The sequence below is a fragment of the Spea bombifrons genome, chromosome 13 (assembly GCF_027358695.1).
Source record: "Spea bombifrons isolate aSpeBom1 chromosome 13, aSpeBom1.2.pri, whole genome shotgun sequence".
NCBI lineage: Eukaryota > Metazoa > Chordata > Amphibia > Anura > Pelobatidae > Spea > Spea bombifrons.
In genome coordinates, this window is record NC_071099.1 from 27,323,413 (window position 1) to 27,347,044 (window position 23,632).

The 23,632-nt window shown below is 45.9% G+C and overlaps 1 protein-coding gene across 3 annotated transcripts in view; it reads right to left on the reverse strand.

Annotated features, from left to right (window-relative positions):
• The window catches only part of DLGAP4 (DLG associated protein 4), a 48,266-nt gene that overhangs the window by 16,158 nt on the left and 8,476 nt on the right, over positions 1–23,632 (reverse strand). Inside the window, exons 2-7 of one of the 3 annotated variants that reach the window (XM_053454172.1) lie at positions 16,322–16,379; positions 15,794–15,906; positions 13,770–14,826; positions 13,001–13,212; positions 11,455–11,569; positions 10,035–10,566 (exon numbers count right to left, since the gene is read on the reverse strand). In XM_053454172.1, coding sequence (XP_053310147.1) covers positions 10,035–10,566; positions 11,455–11,569; positions 13,001–13,212; positions 13,770–14,768 — 1,858 coding nt within the window. In that variant the 5' untranslated portion in view covers positions 14,769–14,826; positions 15,794–15,906; positions 16,322–16,379. Of the gene's footprint in view, positions 1–3,134; positions 3,220–10,034; positions 10,567–11,454; positions 11,570–13,000; positions 13,213–13,769; positions 14,827–15,793; positions 15,907–16,321; positions 16,380–23,632 lie in introns of those variants that run through there. The other 2 variants (XM_053454171.1, XM_053454173.1) reach the window with 2 other exon arrangements.

Sequence of the window (23,632 nt, forward strand, 5' to 3'; positions counted from 1 at the left end):
ACACACAATAACTGGTGGAACAAAAAGGAGCGTGCCTCCCAACTGTCCTGCTTTGTGCGGGACAGTCCTGATCCCCCCACTTATCCCGCTGAGTTCTCCCTCTGTATCTCACCAGGGCAACAGTTTGTGATATACACTGTAACCATGGAAACAACCCCAGGCCTATGCCATAACCAAGCTAAAGTAGCTCCTGTTCCTAAACGCATGCAGGACTAAACCAGTCTGCCGGCTAACAGTACTTACCCAGCTCCGGGAAACAACTCCCATCATGGCAGCCACCCGCGGCGAGCAGCGGGAGGTCAGACCTGATCTTACCCCAGGTCAATAAGAGCCACAAGCCATGAGGATAATCTGTACAGTGCCGTGACCTAACACGGACCCCCAAATCCAATAAAGGGCTAAACAGATCAACACGGAGGGGCTTTTATATACTAAACATCCCGAACTATGGAGCTTTTATATCAACCATTCATGCAAATACATTAAGCAATAATTATTATTAATAATTTATCAAGCCATTTAAATAATAATAATAATACTTATTCAACCCATTTAAATAATAATAATAATAATACTTAATCAAGCCATTTAAATAATAATACCATTAAAAAAATAATAATAATGCTTCAACCCATTTAAAACATAATAAATAAATAATAATAATTAAACTCAATCAGGCCCTTTAAAGAATAATAATAATAATAATAATAATAATAATACCATTAAATAATAATAATAATGCTTAAAGCCATTTAAAACATAATAAATAATAATTAAATTCAATCAGGCCATTCAAATAATAATAATAATAATAATAATAATAATAATATGTGATTTTAAAGTTATAGAAAATGCTATAGAAATGCGAAGGCGATCACGCGGGGCTGCATTATATTAACGGGACAGACCCCCGCTCGCCTGCCAGTAGTTAGTCCGAATTCTTATTTCCAGATGTTTGCGGGGCACACAATCCCCGCTCATTGCTACTATTTACGTTGCGATTTTAAGTAACATTTTGTTTGATGTTTTTTCGTCCGCACAAGAAACAACGCTACAAATATACCATCGGTGAGCGGTGGTATACCGGCAGGTGACCCCCCCTACGGCAGAGTGTCCTTATAGTGTGATACGCATTCTATAAGGGGTCTGTAGGCCATACATCAGTTTAACAACAGATCCCAGAGACACTGTATATCTTGACCATATATAGAAAAGTACGGATATATAAACATACGGTGGCGCGGCACGGTGTGGCCCCCCGGGACAGATTCTGTCGCCTAAATGACAAGTTTATTGCGGTGGGCTCCTGTGTTATGACAGTTGTGGGTTTCGGGTGAATGACAGGTCCAGCATCTGCTCTGCCTGATCACTTGCAGAAGACCCCATTCCCACCCATCCCGACAACACTATCTACCCCAATGTCAGAACTCCGTGAGCCTGCAGAGCATTGCACTAGAAAAGTCCCCGCAGAGCATCGCACATATAGCTGTCAACCTGCCAGGCTGCTATTTAGAGCGTCGGACAAACAACAGGAAGACCGTCGGGGACCCCCATTGAGCACTGTGTGACACCCAGGCTACTGATGAGACATACAGATACCACAAAGGAAACGGGAATCCACCCATACACGGAGCTGCTAGGGACTTCAACTCCCATCATCCTCCCATCATGCCCAGGGATGCTGTCCACAACCTCAAAACTCCTTGAGATCCTTAAAGGCAAGACATAAGTTGTGGCCGACAAGAAGCTCAGCCCCTCGCGTACATTACGGGACAGCGGTCTCAAACTTTAGACAGCCATCGACTGTCGCTGGATAATAGGAGTAGTAGTCCATGAGAGAATCTACCGGGCACATGCCAAATCACTGAGGGACTTACCAAACGGCAGGTATGATACACCAATGAACAATACACCAGATGGGCCAAATTCTTGCGCACGCACAATGTTGTGTAGCTGCATTTAATATATTAGTCACTCTTAATTTAGAGACACGCTTGTACAGCCAAATCAGTACACACGGTATGTCATGTGTGATTAGTCTGCCTAATTTTGCCAGCAACGTAACCCAGGGTTACAACAGATCTGATTCATCGGAGACAGCGCCAACGCGGGCCACATGCGCCTCGAACTAGAGCGATGCCAAGGGGCTACGGGGCACACATCTCGGCCATGCAGGACAGCGGAAAGCAGACTACTAACCGCACGCGGCTAACAAAAGCCCTTCATGCAAAGCGAGCGCATCACGTCTGGCACCAGCCCTGCCAACGTCTAGGTTTTGTTTCCATGCCGCACACATCGTTAAATCCCCCCCCCCCTGGAGTGTGTAGTCTGGACAGGACAGAGCATGGACCCCGTTCACACGCCGGCGATCAGCTGCCAGCGCTGAAAGAAAGGGAGGATGCTAGCACATAAACGGTCCATTCTCTAGCAGAGCTGCTGGCATCAGCGTTTCCACCGCAGCGCACCAAGAGTTAATTGTACCAATCAATACACGCAGGCTAATGGCACTTAAGGAAGGACACCAGCCTTCCCGTGCCCTCCGCCGCTGGCATGGCTGTGCCATCTTAAATCCCCAGCACAAGAAGGGGGTTTCCGAGACACTAAATCACCAGCAATGCCCATACATATTAATTACATATATATACCGTATATATATATATATACATTCCAAACCCAGCCATCACAAAGGGACCCCCACCCAGGAGGGATCACACAAGCCATGCCATGCAAAGAGGGCACCAAAAAGGGTCCAACTCACATTGCTTCAACAGCTCTTGAAACAAAGCCAGGGTGATGGAACCAGTGAGTGGGAGAGACGGGGAGGGGCTCTAGGCTAGCAGGGGCTATATGGGGTATTTAGGAGGGCACAAAGAGGTCCCGGTGCCAAATGAGAGGTGATGGTGGGGGTTAGACGTGGATACGGAGCAGGGGATCCGCCCTACTCATTCATAGGAAATTCTGCAGAGGATTGAAAGAATAAGCTATAGATTAAACCCCATAGAATGTATAGAGTCAGCAGGCCGGAGGGGTGAGGAGGGGTGGTGGGCACTGCCCCTGGTGCTCGGGTGGGCACAGTGGTGCTAGTGTGGCCGGGCCAGGTGACAAGAGACAAGGGGACAGACACAGACACTCACCCTCCTGCCTGCTCCCTTTGCAGCGTCTCCCCTTTAAGAGGCGGAGCAACATTGGTTAAAGCCCAGGAGAAAAACCCCGCCCCCCGCAAACCGTCATGCCAAGCTTGGTGGGGCGTGGCGTGCATTTACTCATTGTGATGTAGGCAGTTAAAAGGACAGAGGCGCAGAAGAGGGGGGGCTCTTAAAGAGACAGACACACAAAGCCAAATGTACATGATGCCAGCGATCCATAAAGGCTGCAATATATCTGCCCACTGCTACACGCTTAGAAGATCCGGCCCAATGAACCTCTGAGCATTACAGCTCACAATAATAGTACTAATGCCATACATCGCCTTAACCCTATCGATGCCACAGGGTGGTATCATACATGGCACATACATATGTTTTTCATACATATTTTTCATTTACCGGGCTTCTAAAGGGTTATTCTGGTCTAAAAATCCATAAGCACATATAGATGTTCTGTGGGCAAAAGAGGTGTGTCCATACTCTTGGCATTAAAACAGGCGATCGGGTCACGTGTAGTTAATGCTAGAATGCCCTTTCTTCTAAGCAGTACGTTTATAACTTGTAAAGTATGATTGTTAAACCGGTAAGTAAAGGAAACTGCCCACCTACCTCTGGTTTACAGGGAAAATGCCCCCTTCCTGGCACTGCCCACACCAGTCTATAAAAAGAAGGCAGTCTTGACAGCGGCAGACAGCCCACAACAAAGTGAACATGTCACCGCTACTGCCGCCAGCAGAGGCACATGCCGGATGCATTGTGAGCATGCAGACAGCCCCGTGTACTACAACTCCCAGCATGCCGCGCAGGCCTTTACATAGCTTTGCACGATGGGAGCTGTAGTTTACAGCAGGCAGCAGCTGGACCCAGCGGTTTCAGAAGTCCCATCATAATACTAGGATAATGCATTACTGAGGTTAAGATCTATTTCGCTGGGGATTCCTTTTCATTAACCCTTTAATTCTCACTCAACCAATGTCACAGATTGTAAGCTCATAGGAGCAGGACCCTCTTCTCCTTTCTGTACCGGAATGTATTAACCTGGGTTAACATAACGTAAAGTATCGCCAAATTCTTCCATTGTAGCCTAAAGCATAACCACGAGATGCCAAAGATGCCTTAATAACAAGTTCCAAAGGTATGGATCCAGTGGAAAGGCGTCCAGAAGCAGGACACTGGATCAATAGCCCAGGACTCACTGAGCTGGCCCAGATCTGGGACAGCTGGTAAGTATGAATTTGTCATATAACTCCAGGGCACATCCAGACACAGGGCTGCGTGGACAGGGTTATCGCCTATTCTGTGATAAAGCGGTTGGGTATTTAAATGCCAATAACAATTCTATTTAACCGATAGCCTGGACAGTACGTGTAATCTCAGGGGTAGTAGGCTGGAATTTCCAACACGACTGGACCTATTTTGGGCTCCATCTATGGGCTTTGTACAGCCATTGACACTCACTGTATATAGAATGCTATACCATTTTTATCATTCGCTTTACAATTCCAGAATATAGAAAAATAATAGGTTTTATAAGAAAGGGGGGTATTTACGGCAAAAGAGTCCCTCTTTTGGACCCAAATCCCCCTGTCCCCCTTTTCCTCCCCTGATGTCCCTCTTTTCTAGGGGGTCGGAATGTTTGCTGGGTATGAGGGTATCGCTGGGTTCTAAAAGTAACAATAATGTGTTTCTAAACAGCAGAATATTTGTGTTTAGATTAAATCGTGTAAGAAAAATATTTTTCTTTTTAGGAAACACTTTATGAACAATAGGAAGACTTAAGGGGTTATATGAGCAATGGGAGGAGTTAAATCCTATATCGTGCAATAGAAGGCGTTATAAGGAGGGGTTATATGATTATTATTATTATTTATTGTTTTATATAGCGCCATCAAATTCCAAAGCGCTGTACAATGGGTAGACAGGACATAACAAGTGGTATGTAACGTAACAAATTGACAGGTGAGGAGGATCAATGGGAGGAGTTATATGGAGGGGTTATATGGATCAATGGGAGGAGTTATAGGGAGGGGTTATATGGATACATGGGAGGAGTTATAGGGAGGGGTTATATGGATCAATGGGAGGAGTTATAGGGAGGGGTTATATGGATCAATGGGAGGGGTTATAGAGAGGGGTTATATGGATCAATGGGAGGAGTTATAGGGAGAGATTATATGGATCAATGGGAGGAGTTATAGGGAGGGGTTATATGGATCAATGGGAGGGGTTATAGAGAGGGGTTATATTGCGCATACCGGGACTAGCTTGAAAACAAATAATGCTGCATCACATACAGCGTATCGGAAAACATTGGTGTTTTTTTTTTATGTTATTAAGTGAAAAGATAGCATTATTATTTATTCATCTGTTTTATAAGTTTGTTAATTAGGATCAGTAGCATATTCTGGACTAGCACTAGGACTGGGCCCGGGGTATCAGCTCCTGACCAGCATTACTAGATGCCAATCCCCTTATTGGGCAACTGGCATCCCTAGTGGGCATCTGCTCTTAATGGCCGGTCGGGGAGATCAAAGATCACTCATTTATTATACTGTGTTGGTCTTTGCAGACCTCGGGTGCATCTTCTCCATGTTATGCAAGGAGTCTCAGGATATAAAGTTATGTTCTGGTGCGCTGAAGAATGAAGACACAGAGGGGAGGAGGACCACCATCATGGTAGGTCTCGGGGGGGGCACTGCCTGAGGTCAGGCCTGGATCAGCAAACACAGGAGTGATGGGAGTGATAAAGGAGTGATGGGAGTGATAAAGGCCTCTGTCCGCCTGTGAAGAGATTCCATTAAAAATCATAATTTTTTTCATCATTTAAAACATTAACCCCGTCTGCTATGGATTTCTGATCAATTTCATCTTATTTTAAGGGACTCCAAACCTTTATAGTGTAACCAAGCGTTACATGACCCTGCCACATGAAGAAGGTTTAGTAGTAGTAGCACAGCAGCTCACACACAGGTGAGTGAGTATATGTGTTACGGTATGGTGTTGGAGTAAGTGTGTGTTAATGTATGGTATTACAGCGAGTGTGTGTTAGGGTATGGTGTTAGAATGCATGGGTGTATGTTAGTGTATGGAGTCAGTGTGTGTGTGTTAGTGTATGGAGTCAGTGTGTGTGTGTTAGTGTATGGAGTCAGTGTGTGTGTTAGCGTATGGAGTCAGTGTGTGTGTTAGTGTATGGAGTCAGTGTGTGTGTTAGTGTATGGAGTCAGTGTGTATGTTAGTATATGGAGTCAGTGTGTATGGAGTCAGTGTGTATGTTAGTGTATGGAGTCAGTGTGTATGGAGTCAGTGTGTATGTTAGTGTATGGAATCAGTGTGTATGGAGTCAGAGTGTATGTTAGTGTATGGAGTCAGTGTGTATGTTAGTGTATGGAGTCAGTGTGTATGGAGTCAGTGTGTGTGTTAGTGTATGGAGTCAGTGTGTATGGAGTCAGAGTGTATGTTAGTGTATGGAGTCAGTGTGTATGTTAGTGTATGGAGTCAGTGTGTATGGAGTCAGAGTGTGTGTTAGTGTATGGAGTCAGTGTGTATGTTAGTGTATGGAGTCAGTGTGTATGGAGTCAGAGTGTATGTTAGTGTATGGAGTCAGTGTGTATGGAGTCAGTGTGTATGTTAGTGTATGGAGTCAGTGTGTGTGTTAGTGTATGGAGTCAGTGTGTATGTTAGTATATGGAGTCAGTGTGTATGGAGTCAGTGTGTATGTTAGTGTATGGAGTCAGTGTGTATGGAGTCAGAGTGTATGTTAGTGTATGGAGTCAGTGTGTATGGAGTCAGTGTGTATGTTAGTGTATGGAGTCAGTGTGTGTGTTAGTGTATGGAGTCAGTGTGTAGGTTAGTGTATGGAGTCAGTGTGTATTGAGTCAGTGTGTATGGAGTCAGAGTGTATGTTAGTGTATGGAGTCAGTGTGTATGTTAGTGTATGGAGTCAGTGTGTATGGAGTCAGTGTGAATGGAGTCAGAGTGTATGGAGTCAGAGTGTATGTTAGTGTATGGAGTCAGTGTGTATGTTAGTGTATGGAGTCAGTGTGTATGGAGTCAGAGTGTGTGTTAGTGTATGGAGTCAGTGTGTATGTTAGTGTATGGAGTCAGTGTGTATGGAGTCAGAGTGTGTGTTAGTGTATGGAGTCAGTGTGTATGTTAGTGTATGGAGTCAGTGTGTGTGTGTTAGCGTATGGAGTCAGTGTGTGTGTGTTAGCGTATGGAGTCAGTGTGTGTGTTAGTGTATGGAGTCAGTGTGTGTGTTAGTGTATGGAGTCAGAGTGTATGTTAGTGTATGGAGTCAGTGTGTATGTTAGTGTATGGAGTCAGTGTGTATGGAGTCAGAGTGTGTGTTAGTGTATGGAGTCAGTGTGTATGTTAGTGTATGGAGTCAGTGTGTATGGAGTCAGAGTGTGTGTTAGTGTATGGAGTCAGTGTGTATGTTAGTGTATGGAGTCAGTGTGTGTGTGTTAGCGTATGGAGTCAGTGTGTGTGTGTTAGCGTATGGAGTCAGTGTGTGTGTTAGTGTATGGAGTCAGTGTGTGTGTTAGTGTATGGAGTCAGTGTGTGTGTTAGAGTGAGTTTGTCCCCCCAGCAGGCTTGGGGGGATAATATACAGTTGCGTTTCCACTTTAAAGCACTTCCTTAGCATTGTCTAGGATACAGAAGCAGAGAAAATTGCTTCCTGGGCTATAAAAAGACCTCGTGTCATTTTAAAGGGTCCTCACCTTTGAGTCTCTGTGAGTTATGCCGAGTAATTGCTTTAGGGTAGAGAGGAGTCAAGGTACTTTAGTACTAAAAAAAATCAATCACAAGCATTGAGTGAAACGTATGCATTTAATGGGACGCTCTAGTCATTATATATATACATTAATGTATATGGTAGCTGGAAGGTCCCTTTTTGAAATGTCACGATGTTCCCCCATATGCATTTTTCCAAACACATCTCCTAGCAAGTAATATACTGACAGCCAGTCAGCTCTAGGGCCCATTGGTTTCAAGCAGCCAATCAGCGGTGAGAATTATCCATGGAGGAAACAGGGAGCTGCAGCTTCTCTCTAAAGGAAGCTGGAAGCTTCTCCATTATTTACCTTTTTTAAATAATGCATATTAAAGTACCGTATTTGCTCGATTATAAGACAAAGTTTTTTCAGAGCAAATGCTCTGAAAAATATCCCTCGTCTTATATTCAAGGTCATCTTCTAATCAGACCTCAAATAGAGGTCAGACAAGACTAAGATCCAGATCCCCCGCAGCGCTGCAGGGGGACCTGGATCCTCCTCTCTGGCAGCCTCTGCTGCTGCCAGCACTTCCTCTGGGGGCTTCGATGACGGAGCGCCGGCATCACATGACCTTCTGGTGCTCCACCATAGAAGCCCCCAGAGGAAGTGCCAGCAGCAGCAGAGTACTCCAGGAAGTCTGAAGCACGGGCCACAAGTAAAGGGATGCACTGGTAAGCCGGGGGGGGGGGTTCAATGGTTTTCTGGAGGCAGAGTGGCATGTAGGGGGTTAAAAGGCATATCAGGGAGACAGCGTGGCATATAGGTGTATAAGGCATATCTGGGAGGCAGAGTGGCATATTAGGGAAGCAGAGTGGCATATAGGGGGTATAAGGCATTTCTGGGGGCAGATGCGCATAACTGGGACAGAGTGGCAAATAAAAGGAAATAAAAACAAAACATGCATTTTTCTCAATCATAGTTTTTATTAATAGTTTTAAATAATAGTTTACATGTGAATTAATATTTACTAGTAAAAAAAAATGTCCTATAGGGTCGTCTTATATTCAGGCTTTTTTTTCCTAAATTCATATTCAAATTTTGGGGGTGTCGTCTTATAATCAGGGTCATCTTATAATCGAGCAAATACGGTACTCACAAAGATAGTTAAACAAATGAAAATTCAGTTTTATGCTATCAGTAAAGGCATCATTTTTACTCCACTGTTGACATTTGTTTATTACAAAAGTACTTTGACTCCTGTCTGTTCTGCTGGCTAACACGGAGCGTTCCTTTCAAGCTTTCCCGACCAAAATAGAATGCGTTATACTGAAGAGATTCTACTTCCGTGAGCACAGAGTTACAGAGCAGGGGGTCCCAACAGGTTTTAACAAAGACCCCCTTACAACCGTGAAACAATGGGGAACTCTGGGAAGCGACACCTCTCCAGGTGGACACCTGATTCCTTCGGGTAGCAGGAGTAGGGTCCTGATGCCACCCACTCCCTGCCCATTTCCTCCTTAAATGGGGGTGTGGCCCATGACATCAATGGGACCACCCACTAATGTTAGCGGGTAGTCCTGGCCACATCCTGCAAGTGGGGGGGGCTCCGGGCAGCCAGAGCCTGAAAGTTCCCAGGTTTGCCAGTGAGACCGACGTTGGCCTCGGGTGCCCTGGGATCAGGGTTTGGGGGGCAGGTGGGGTGGAGCGTATGAACCCACATAAGGTGGTATAGAGTTGCGTAATGTTGAGAATCAGAGCTATAGAAGGAGTAGGAAAGGGGTTAAATGGAGAGCAGTCTTTAAAGGAAGGGGTTATATGGAGTAAAAGCAGACGTTATGGGGAGAGTTTCTATAGGACAAGTTATAGGGAGAGGTTATCTGGGGCAATAGCAGGTGTTAGAGGGAATGGTCATGTCAGCAATGGGAGGAGTTTAGAGGGAGGAGTTATATGAGCAATGGGAGGGGTTACATGCGAGAGGTTCTGTAGAGTATAGAAGTTCTGGGGACGGGTTATACGGAGCAGTAGGGGGGTTATAGGACACTTTCATGCGTGTCAATCAGTTTACATGCATACGTATATATATTTACACAGATACCCTGGTTAAAGCCTGCAGGCTCAGAGCCTTGTCAGTGTCGCCGTGCCGTTTCCAGACACTTTGTTCTCGTGCACTCACCGATGTGTCTGGGGAGTGTCCGGCTGGTGATGGGGAGTGGGGGAGACATAGACTGCAGGGATGTTGTGTCATCGTCCTGGGAGCAGCCCGCCTGGATGGCACGGAGGTAGCTGTGGCTGCGTGAACGGAAGTAATTAGGCAGGTGAAGGTCAAAAGCCTCGGTGTGGACTGGATTAGCATCCCCAAACACCGCTTGGCCCATTGGGTACTGGTCTCTCTTCTCTTCGGACGGGTATCGCTCCCTCTGCTCCTCCGGCACCTGGCTCAGCGGGTATCGTTCCAGTTCCTCTTCAGGCACCTGGCATAGCGGGTACCTCTCTCTCTGTTCCTCCACCACCTGACATAATTGATATCTCTCCCTCTGTTCCTCTGGCACCTGGCACAACGTGTACCGCTCTATCTGCTCCTCTGGAACCTGGCACAGTGGGTACCGATCCCTCTGCTCCTCTACTAACTGGCAAAGCTGGTACCGTTCCCTCTGCTCTTCTGATTCTGGGGTTTGGTACTGCAGGAGGCAGCGAGGTTCAGTATCCTAATTAAAGAGACGAGAAATCATTAAAATAATGGAGAAACAAAAAAAATCAACCATCCTCAACAGCACAAACCTAAAACTATGAATTATGCCCCCCAGACCTACTTTATAATGCATTCTTTAGATTGATTTCAAACAAAAGGTTGAAGCTGCAGCTCTACATCTGCAGCTTACCACCTCCTCTGTTGTCCAATGATCTGAAGACCCAAACGCTGGGCTATGGGCTCCAGACTGATCTGCTTGTGTTTCAAAGCCAATCCTTGGACCCAATATAGTCATTTGTGTAATACCAGAGTCCGCCAGCAGATGGCGCCACATATCCGCTGGCGTAGACAGTGATCTTTTTATAGCCGTTTGTTTGATAATTAGATTTTCGAACGCTGCTATTATCCCCCTCGCCCTCCCTACCCCTCCGCATTCTTTCCACGCTCACTAAATTCATTCACGGCCACCTTAAACTGCTGCGATCTGCACCTTTCCAGTCTGTTGCCGACGACATCTCTAAGATGTTCTGTGATTAGTATAGATTTTGACTCGATAAACGGATAAAATAAATTGTCAGTCGTATCGTACGGCAATACTTATTTCTTTCAGATCTAAACTACAGGAGTAATACGGCTATCCCAACGTACTCAACTAGGTTCATAGATACAAATAAAATGTACATTTCTACTAGGTATCCTGCAACGTGGTCTCACTGTAGCCTGCTTTTACACAGGTGTGTTATTGAGAGCAAGACTACTGTATACATCATACTGTATATCTTATCAATTAACACAATGCCATTTTATTTCCGCTATGTTATATGCGTAGTGGGAGACTCCTCTATGCTTGAAATCAGTTTCGGGGATACTCTGTGACCCCCCAATGTGGTTAAAAAAGACCCACCTGACACAGACTGCTCTCCTCGGTTGCGCTCTCGGTCAGCTGGTTATAATCCTCCTCCCAGCTCTGGAACTTTGGAGGGGACAGAATGTCCATGGAATCCACACGGTCCAGACTCCTGGGGGGGGGCACCACAATAAAGCAGAAGAAAAAGGACCTTTTACTGAATGACAAACAGTGACCAAGGAAATAATTGCTGACATCTCAGCGTCCCATTTGGAAATCCCTGCTTAAATACAGGTGACCCACTTATGGAGTATCTTCACCTTCTAACAAGTTCTTAAGTATGATAATGACCATTATTACAACCGCTTGGTTGCCAAAATGATCAACAGAATCTTTGGGAAAGCCACCTACCCCATTGCCGGTTGTTAGAGAACCGCCGGAGGAGACGGCATCTCATTGACAAGACAAGAGTTAGGGTCCAGAATCCGGAGATAAAACATTCGTCACGCGAGATTACTTTTGTGTGCACATAACCATATTTTGCTCACCAGGGGGAGCTGAATAATATTTAAAATTTACATTTTTAGAGTTGGCCGTATATTTTCGGAAGCGCGGAAAATGTATAATTAAAATTCTAAGACAATGCAATGAAAACCACCCTAAACTAATGCAAGATTACAAAAGAACCCCCAAATAAACGGAACTACCCCCAAAAACGCATGGATTAAGACGATACAAGTTTATAAATAAATTAATTAAAGAAAATGCGGACCTGGTTGGCCCTTTGTGTATTTTATAAAAATACTTCCCATTATAGAAGGTTTTTTTTTCCATGTATTTAATTTTTTTTAAAGGGGATATTGTGCTGTTTTCAATCTGCTAGACAAACGCCCGGACCCCCTATCATACTACCCATGGGAGTCAATAGAATAGAATAGAACAGTTTAGGAAGACCCTCCATGACTGTGCCTAAGCGCACAAAGCAATGTCCATAAAGACACGGTTGGATGAGTTTGGGGTGGAAGAACCTGACCGGCCGCACAGAGCCCTGACCTCAACCCCACTGAACACCTTTGGGATGAATCGGAACGGAGATTGAGAGCCGGGCGTCTCGTCCAACATCAGTGGCTGACCTCACAAACACTCTACTGGATGAACGGGCAAGAATTCCCACAGAAACTCCCCAAAATCTTGTGGAAATCCTTCCCAGATGAGCGGAAGCTGTTATAGCCGCAAAGGGGGACCAACTACGCGTTAACGTCTATAGGCAAACCACCCAAGTGGCCGGTCCCTAAAACGGCTTGTATGTTTTTTTTGTGTGTCAGTGTATTTGAGGTAAAGGGAGTGGGGAAATCTATCGCGGTCATTAAAATCTGTTTCATTTTAACATGGCCTCTAGCAAACGGGTAACTGCTAACACTGATACATCTCACATCCAACCTGGTGCCATAGAGGGCATGAGTCACGGCAACTGTCTAACAAAGTGGCCACAGGGGGGCGATCAAGGCTCACAAACAAGTTCTAACTGGAAGTACATTAGTCCATTCTGACAGAATACTCTTTTGTCCCCCCTCCTTTTTATTATTATTTGCCTTTCTTGTACCTCTGCGTGGTGCTCTGCTCGCTCAGTGACTGCTGCGTGGCCTTGAGGTAGCTCTGCCTCCTAGCTGCAGTTTTTGGGGACGGTTGGGGGCTCCCCTCCGAGTCTTCGCTGTCCGCATCCCCCATTGCTTTGATGTAGCTGCCACTGCGCATTCGCCGGCATGGGATGTCATCGTCTTTACATGGGGCTACATTCCATTCCCCGCTTGGGACCTGAAACCAACACAGCATTCACGTATCAGCGACGGAACGCGGAGATAATCCCACCAGGGGTTGGGACAGGGATTGAAAATCAAATAACACAGAACAGTCAAAACAATGAACATCCCCTCAAGACATTTCCTTGCCTTATCTTCTTTCTCTCAGGACCCTTTCTCATCTCAGTTCCAAGACACACTTCCTATCCAGTATCGTCTTCCTTTTCCGTTGTCCTCAATTTCACCTCTATAAGGATCTCCAGTAGATCTTGACTTGAGGGCCATTACCTGCTGGCCTTTCCCAATTTGAAGACCTTGGCAGTAACATCTGTACTTTTTGGTTTTGTTTTAGCAACATAATGTGTATATATTAACTGAGAATGAGGTTATTTCTCTTTGGGTTGGGTACTCCTGGGACAATATATGCATCTCCTTATGGTAGGTCTGGATTCTCTATAAATTCTATTTTCTTATCTTACAGGTAAGCCAATCCCTTCCTTTCTCATTTTAACCTATTTTTGCATGTACGCTACACCACCAGAGCCTATGCCTCCTTTCACTTGAGTCACTCACCTGTAAATACTGGTAGCTGAGGTCCTGGTGACATGACTTTGACTTGAGCAGAGCCTTGTCGATGGTGGCAGATGCCTTCTGACACACTTCTCGCGCATGGCTGAGGGTCAAGGTGGACCAAGATCCTCTTTTTAGTGAGGACGTTGAGTTGGCGGGGACCACTTCATGGGGTGTTGGCAAAGGGGACAGAGTAAGGGATGGTGGTTGGAAGGGCGTGAATTTGAGGTCATTATTGCTTTTGGAGGCCTTCAACATGCTCTCACTGATAGTGTTGTACCCGCTCAAGAAGTGTCGAGTCGAATGCTCTGGACGCCTTCCCAAAGTCATCATACCCGCCGGATTGCGATAGCCCCCTGTATCACTGTCCAAATTATCATCTGAACTCCACCAACCAGATACCGCACTTCCCCGTTGCTGTCCCTTGCCATCCCCCTTGCCGCGTTCTTTACTCTTGCTCCGCCTTGTCCCCTTACCATCCTCAGATGCCCCCTTCTTGCCATTTACACTGGCTCGACCACCACCTTCAAGAGAAGGAGACTTGGCAAAAAGTTTCTGCACAGAGTGAACCAAGTGCCGAATGCGCCCGGGGCTCTCGCTGCGGTCTTTGCCCTCCGGTGCCCCTCGCTGGAACTGTAGGGTGCTAAATCCATCTCTGTGGATGGGCAGCTGTTTCTCGAACTGGTCCAGCAGGCTGGCCGGAAGCCGGTTGATCTTTGCTGGGGGAGCGTGCGGTGTGGGGTAGGGTGGACTCTCCTCGGGGGGCTCATAGTGCGAATTGAAGTGTATACGAGGGAAAGTGCTGCTGTTGGAGAGTTGGTTGTTAAGGGGGTACAGGCAGTCAGGGTGGAGGGAGTTCTCAGGGTACCTAGGCTCCGGCGGATAGGACTCAGTGGAGCTAATAAGATAAGGAGTACGTTCCTGTTGTGCAAAGAGCGGGTCTGGGTGCGAGTCCAAGTTCCCGGAGAGGTGCCGGCCGCGCGAGTCCCCCAGACCCTTCATTGCAGTCGGCACCCGAAGAGCATCTCGTCACAGCTTGGGGATGAGCCTTTCTGAAACCCTGCAATGAAGGCAGGTGTTAGCCTTTATGCCAAGGACGAGGAAGGGCACGCAGGTATTAGATGTATCAGATAAAAGCGCCGTCCCTTTAAACATATACTTAACTATATAGCAATGTCCTAGGACACTTTGAACGTAAGTACATGAAACACCAGAACAAAGAGTCGTTACATCAGGTTAAACGGGCAGACTAGATGGGGCCGGATGGGCCTGATCTGCCGTCACGTTCTATATTTCTATATTTAATAAAAACGACAGGATTTCCCCTTTAAGAGCATCCCTGGCGTGTCATTTACTCTCGCTGTCCTTGACACTCATCCTCCCATTGATTTCTCGTACACCCATCTTGGGATTAGGGATGAAAAAACATTATTAGAATTTACAGTCTCCCCCTCTTTGCCCCCCCCCCCACTCCTTCTGCATGTCATATAACGAGGAGAGCGGAGAGCGGACCCCAGACGGAGCAGATCATACACACAATTCACAATATTAATCTTCTCCGTTTAACCCTTTTCATTAAAACACAGAGCTATCCCGCATTACCTCCCTGCCGGAATCGCAATACTCTCTGCTTCTCTACGGGCGGTAGAAAAAGTAGAATAGCCTCCCAGCAGAAGTGGCAGAGGCTAATACAATGACGGAATTGAAACAGTCGTGGCATAGGCATACGGCTCCTGGGTCGAAGACGGGGACCGAGGACTGATTAAGGTTTGAGTCTTTAAATGAGGAAGAAAAGACAGACTAGATGGGACGAAAGGCTCTGATCTGCCACGATATTCCACGTTTCTACGCACTTCTTGCATAAAATCTAAAAACCATATAAGTCAGCGAAGCAGGCGACGGAGTTTAATTTTGGATCGTGTTCTAGTTGATGGTACCAAGAGATAAAACCATGTCCTAATTACCTCCCCCACCAGTCCCCGGTCCCGATCTCCTCGCCCCCAAGCCACGCAGCTACAGGGACTCACTTTACGCATAATCCATTCCCTCCTTCGCACTCCACCTCTGTCTAGTGACTTGCTCCATCTTCGACGTGTCACTGTCTCTTCTTCCTCCGCAAACTCACACTTTATCTCTTATACTAAAAAAAAAAAAAGAAAAGAAATAAAATGGTTAGGTGGGGATCGGAATCACGGAGTGTTAGGGGGTACATCATGGGGGGGTAGAAAAATAGAGAGGTGGAAAGATGGCAACGAGACATAGAGACGAAGGATTCTGGAGGTTCTCGGCGCTGATGGGGAGGGAGTGATGCAGAAGGGGAGCGAGAATGACAGGAGGAAGGTTGGAAGTGGAGGAACCGGTCAACAAATGGAGGAACGGCATAGCGCTGGGTATCAGGCCGGACGGTGACGGGCTAAATGTGCCAGCGAGGCAGCTCCAGATCTCCGCCTGCGTGAGATGTGCCGGGGCGAAGCTCGGAAAACGAGCGCGGAGTCCAGGGAAGGCGGCAGCTGCCGCGTACGGCGAGGACAGCTGCTTCGGCTGCGGCCTCATACCTCAGCGCGCAGAGCCATGATACGGAGCGTCTCAGGAGGGCCGACCCTTGGATCACAGCTGGAACACGAGAGGCGAGGCGGTGAGGGAAACAAGGACAAGAAAAATGGATAAAAATGGGAAAAAAAAAATAGTCCTAAAATTATACTCGGAAGACATTTGTGCTTCTATTCCAACTACATAGAACTACAAAGAAAAGACCCTTCAACCCAATATCGCTGCACTCACATCAAATATATTATATATATATATATAGATCAAATATCAAGCTGTTTAACGTTTACCCCGATCCGTTCTAGATTCTGTTAAAAGAATAAAATCCCCCCAAAAAGTCCTGGCTTTGCATTCCTAGAGATTAAAGTCAACGGATTCTGGAAACCCGATGGAGACTCTGGAGTCCTTTTTGTGACCATTGTGGGATTTCATGTGATATAACAACGTTATAACCCCTCTGCGTATAACGCTCCAAAAGAAGACCTTTTTTGGGGGGAGAATGTCCTCTTTTAGCGAGTGTTTGGATCGTTGGTATGATTTTGCTTGTTTTTTCCGTTTGGGTCGTGCGGTTGGATACGGACTGCATGCACCATGACTTTGTAAAAATAATTTTAGAGCAGGGGTCAGAGCGCTCGTTGCGCAGCCTGCAGAATTGTTGTGACCTGGAACGTTACACAGGCTTGTAACGCCGATGCCAGCGCCCCTCGTGTTCGGCGCAGGAGGCTTGTTTTTAGCCGGCGATCAGCTGGGATAGTGAAATGCTGGATTAATGCAAAAGACCCGATGTGGCAATAACTGGAGCATGCATTGATCTGGTATTTAAATCTCCGGGGACACGGGATGTATATTATGTTTCTCGCTAATGCATTTTAAATATCATCCCAGCATCGCTCCCAGCAGTCCCAGCTCCGTTCACGGTCACCGTGTCAAATCCCAGTGACGGTGTTCATTTATTTGGGTCCCCGGTAGGCTGCGGCACCTTCTTCCGGGTTTATTGGTAACAGACTCAATGGACTGTGTTGGCGGGGAGGGGGCATTTGGATTGCTCCAAGGCTCTCGGGTTTTATGTGCGCCCCCTAGGGGTCTGGAGGAAGGGTACAGAAAGATCTGTGACCCCACAGACTGCCCCCGTAGATTGGATACCCATCAGCATCTACGGGCCAAAGAGCAGATTCTGAGGGTCACACAATCTGGAGCTGACTCCTTCCTAGTCTACATGGCTCCCATGTGACTCCCAAATTGGTTCTCTTGCTCCCAGTATGTTATGGTTGATCTCCCTACTTGAATGCAGGACACTTAATTAAGTCTATCTTTAAATAATGACAAGTCAAGGTTTCCTTGAGAAATGGTATTAGAGCCGTTTGGAACCATTTGGCGAATCACTACAAAGAATCTTCACGATGACCTATTAGAGGGTCAGCTCTTTTAGAAAGTTCCCAGTTATGCCCATTATGTGACTGCCGTGGAAGGGATGGCAGCATTCAGCCTGGCGGGAAAGTCCAGCCAAGCGGCCTCATCTGGTGATCGTCTAAAAACCCAGGGCTATGGAGATACTTGGCCCTGCTGGGTTCTAGCCACACGCCTATTGGTTGGAAGTTCCACGTGTCATCAGGAGACAATGCGCCAGAAAATGATGTCATATCTTTGCACTGTGCATCATCAGGGGCCACGGAAGGGTGCAATAGCAGGTTTCTACCTTGCTTAGGGCTCCGTGGAGCCTTTATCTGGGGCCGCCACAAGACCTAGACACTTTATAGACGTATATGTTACACTCTGGTTGATTTTTTTAACCCACACGAGGCGTTTTATGTCATCACCTGAGCTGTCGCTCGCATCACTTCAGGTAATCTGAGGTTTATTCAAATGCTTAAGCATGATGGGTTATAATCCACCCTCAGATGGAGGGCCGCTGGCTGCCAAACCTTAATTTATCTTGATTGCTTTCCAAAAAGAAACATTAATCTCTTTAGACTATTTATAGCGCCAACATATTCCACAGCACCGTACGTTATACCGCATCTCTACATATCACATACTCTCCAGCGTGTTATTCCACCATCGGCTACGGAGGGTAAGATGTGGGTTTGGATCTCATTTGCATATATTAAATATGCAACTCGTAAACTATGCATATCGCCCATGCTAAGAGCTCACATACAAGACGTGCATCATGTACTAATGCGGTGCGTTCCCTCCGGCGTACACCCTCAGGCTGAAAAACTAACTCCGGACTAAAGAATTCTACATCTGCACAGCTCTGGCGTATTGACCCCGATATATGCCTTTTACATTCCCTTTATAGTTGCCGTCTTTCCTCCTCCTCCTCCTCCTTTCCTCTCTCCCCCTTTCATCTTCCACGCCATCCCTCTCCCCGTCCTTCATCTGGTCTTTCCAAGCTCTCTGTATAGAAATCAGACCCCTTACGGCTTCTTAATTAATATCATTAACAGGATTAAATGTCTCCGTATCAGAGAATTTCTAGCCTACACCAGCATTCCTTCTCATTAAAAAAAACCCTTTTGTGTACTCAACGGCAGGATTCTAATACCCTCTGCCTCTTCCCCTTCTGCCCCCCCAAACCTGCCCCTCTAACCAGACGAGGGCCTAAGGAAGGCGCTTGACCCTTTCAAAGAGCCCTGAAGTTATACACTCCATGCTTTTAACAATGTACATGACGCTGTAGAGGGCCTATAGCCAGCTCAGGGGGCCACAGGAAACAGAATTGTGGCCCCGCATTCTCTACGCAGCACGTATATTGATTATTGGATGTACATGCCCAAGATCTTCAAACTGGGCAGTTACCCTCGAATACCTGGGGTAATTGTTTCTTTCAAGAGCGCTGCCCTCATTATATCCCCCCCTCACTATATTGTGTCTTCGTTTCATACGGCTCCTAAACATCGCCCTTCCCTCTGCCTACCGCTGCAAACAGACTCAATATCATGGCCCGCTTAAATACAGCATCGTCACCCGTCCCGTGGAATAGCCACCCAGCGGAAGCCTTCACACCTCGTGCTATCTGTCCCAGCTCAAAGGTCCTAAAATAATTATAGAGCATCATGAATCAATCCGTTCCTCGTATCCACGCGCCAGCGAATGAATGAAGACAAGAATGTTTGCCCCCATCAGCATTAGCGTCAATCTCATCTACTTCCTCCATCTTTGACTCTTATTTTTGTGTGCACTGTTACAATTTTGACACCATACACCGAGTTGTGTCTTGTTTCCGCCAGAACCGACCTGCTTCTGCTTCATTCAGTGCGTTTCCACAGGCTTTTGTATTAAACTCACCCCCACACCATCTCCCTCCTGCCCTGTAATCATGACTCACTCCGAACACTGCCCGTCCTGCGATCCGTCGCTGACTGATATGTGGGCCTGACCCTCTTACTCTTCAAGAACTCACAATCAACACAGATGACAAAACATCGCTGGACTTTAACACATCGCATGGATGCCCACAGATGCACAACGCAAGCTTATTAAGGGATGAGAGGTGTCTAGGAACAGATGGAAGGATCCTATTGGCTGGCTCAGCCGGCTCATTCATAAAAAAAAAAAAAAACGAGGAACGCCGAGAAGCCGAGAAACAAAACAGAAACAATTGTATAAAATAATATACAATAAAAGCAAAAAAGACAATCGCATAATCTGACAGGAACATCAAAGAGACAACAGCAGCCTGTGAATTATACCGGGAGCTGCATCCTGTGACAGCGAAAAAGAGATGGTCACTCAGAATGACATCAAAAGACAGCGCTACATTGTAACACACAGACGTTGTAATCACACGTCTTAACATATACATTGACATCGGGGAATAACAAACCGCCAGATAACGGCAAACACAAAAGGTACCGCCGGCACGCGACAGGAGCCGTGGTGGTTGTGTGCATTTTTGGGCATAGATCTACATTTTGGAAAATGCATACACAATATAAAAAAATTTACAGAAAGATATACATTCATGATGTATGCAGGGACAATGTAAAAAAAAACATGAAAAAAGACACGTAATAAGGTCTGGCTCGTTGTCCTGGGCCATTTTGGGCTCATTAAGACCTCTATAATCCAGAGATCTAACCATGGAAACACTCCACCATCCACATTATTATTTACTATTACTTTTATTCCGCACTCAAAGTATTAATCCATGCTTTCTAAATATATATTCACAATATGTATAAGTGACACATAAGTAACAGGAACGCGTGTTTTAAACACGGGATAGAACGTCTAGAGGGTCTCTCTGGAATTCTCGTATGATGTAGTAAGTAGGGACACGAGCTCTATCGCCATGAAACCAAATAACCATAGATCCTTGTCATAGAAGGTCATTACTTCACTCTGATATCTACAAGAGGGTATGAGGACTCATGATTAGAGGACATGGACATCCTCCACCCCTGCTTAAATTTTACTCCTCTGCTCTCTCCTCCACTGCTTCAATAAGAAGAGCCTACAGCACTCCATCGGTCCCACCATCGGTCATCGTTTGGCACTGTATGTATTTATGCTTTGTGTAATAATCAGATGACATTTGGTCACTGAGAAGGTGAGATATTTACCAAGATTACATCTAACAACTAAGCAATTCCTTTAACCAGAGTTCTTATTCCCATGTGGGTAAGTAACTGGCTCAGTGATAGGAAACAGAGGGTGGTTATTAATGGTACATACTCTGAGTGGGTGACTGTTACTAGTGGGGTACCACAGGGGTCAGTTTTGGGTCCTATTCTTTTTAATATATTTATTAATGACCTTGTAGAGGGATTGTATAGTAAAGTATCAATCTTTGCAGACGATACTAAGCTCTGTAGCGTGGTTAACACAATAGAGGACAGTGCACGATTACAAATGGATCTGCATAGGTTGGAGGCTTGGGCTGGGATGTGGCAGATGAGGTTCAACACGGATAAATGTAAGGTTATGCACATGGGGAAGAAAAATCCAGGCTGGGAATATGTATTAAATGGGAAAACACTGGGGACGACTGACATGGAAAAGGACTTAGGAGTCTTGGTTAACAGTAAATTTACCTGTAGCGACCAGTGTCGGGCAGCTGCTGCTAAGGCAAATAAAATCATGGGGTGCATCAAAAGGGGCATGGATGCCCATGACAAGGAAATAATTCTACCATTGTACAAGTCACTAGTCAGACCACACATGGAATACTGTGTACAGTACTGGGCACCAGTGTACAAGAAAGATATAGTGGAACTGGAGAGGGTTCAAAGACGGGCAACCAGAGTAATAAGGGGAATGGAAGGACTGCAGTACCCAGAAAGATTATCAGAATTAGGGTTATTTAGTTTGGAGAAAAGACGGCTTAGGGGGGACTTAATAACTATGTATAAATATATAAGGGGGCAGTACAGAGATCACTCCCAGGACCTATTTATACCCAGGACTGTATCTATAACAAGGGGACATCCTCTACGGCTGGAGGAAAGAAGGTTTCTACACCAGCACAGACGGGGGTTCTTTACAGTAAGAGCGGTGAGACTATGGAACTCTCTGCCAGAGGAAGTGGTAATGGTAAACTCAATAAAAGAGTTTAAAAGGAGCCTGGACGTGTTTCTTGAAAGCAATAATATCACAAGTTATGGATAGTAGATTAATAGGGACAGAACGTTGATCCAGGGATTTATTCTGATTGCCATATTTGGAGTCGGGAAGGAATTTTCCCCCTGGTATGGGGCAATTGGCATCTGCTTCATAAGGGTTTTTTGCCTTCCTCTGGATCAACACGGTAGGGACACAATATGTATATAGGTTGAACTTGATGGACTTTGGTCTTTTTTCAACCTTATGAACTATGTTACTATGTTACTAAGCTACCCCACCACACTAAGCATGGATTCTTGAAGCCACCATGGCAGTGGGCACTGATCCCTCAGTTACTCCATCTGTAGAAAGCATGACACGTAGAAGCCATCTCTAAGTAACTGCAAAGTGCTGATCTCTGTTACTCCACCATTCGGAGTATGGATCCACTAGGTACTCCATCAGCCACTGAGCCTCAATGGTTCCATCAGCTATTTCAAGATCACGGGTTACTTGGTTATACCCAAGTCCCAGTTCCAGAGCGATCACCATCCAGATTCCTGGCATCGCGGCTTTCTTCCTTCTTAACGATGTCGTGTTACTCTATCGTCTGGATAATAGATGACGGGTTACTCCATACCCCAACTGCTGATCATTAACTTACTTCATCGGCCAACTACTGATCATTGTCCGTGGACACAAAAAGCTTCGCTCATTCATTATTTTTTGCCTAGGCAGCCTTCTGCACCTGGAACTGGCTACAAAGTGCATTGTGCCCATCTGGCCAAACAAGATCTAATCCGTGCCACAGCTGCAGGGCCAAAGGTGCATCACCCTCCTGCTTTTATAGAAACACAGAAAAATACAATCCGACGGCAGACAACAACCGTATATATTTATAAAATAATGTTTTCATGGACAAGATAAGACCCTGGGATAACAGAATGTGAAATAATGTATGTTCTATTGCGCATGCTTCAGCACCATGGACAGATCACAAAGGATTTCTTTCCAGTCCAAGGAATCTGAACTGGGGAATGTATAGGATACAGCCACACCGCACACTCTTGGCCCTAGGGAGGGTATGTAATGCATACAAATATGCAGAATCCCAGCATGCAATGCACAGATCCTTCCAGCAATAAGCATCCCCGGCACAGAAAGAGCATCAATGAAGCAGCCAGCCCCTTCATCCAGAATGCAGACTCCAGATACTATACCAACGAGTAAAGCATCAACTCCTACTGACGGTATGCACTGCACAGTCATCCAGAATACACGGCCCATGGGAATCGCTGAGAGTATACCTTCAGCACATACACCAGATACTCAGAATGCATCGTGCGGATAATCAAACAAGTCGGGGTTACTCAGACGTCTATTCCAGATGCTCCTTGCTGGCAGGTGTGCAAGATCGGGCATTTAAATCCGGCCAGCTATGAAAGATACATTCCTAATAATTACATGAAACAAATCTAAATTTTTTCGATAGGTTTAACAAAAGTTAGTTTTAAGGTATCTGATTCCTTCATTTTTGGGATTTCTTAACTAAACTGTGAGTTTGCAGGTGAATTTGGTACTATCTGGTATAGACGGAGGTCCCGGTGAGCTTCTCCTGCATGAAGAGCTTGGTGGGCCCTGTGTAATATCAGTAGAGGTTCTTCAAAATCACTTTTCTATCTGAACGATGCATTATGGGGGCAGCGGCGTAATTAAATCCGACTCTGCCATAGGACTAACCCTCCTCAACGCCACTGTACATACTACTCGGC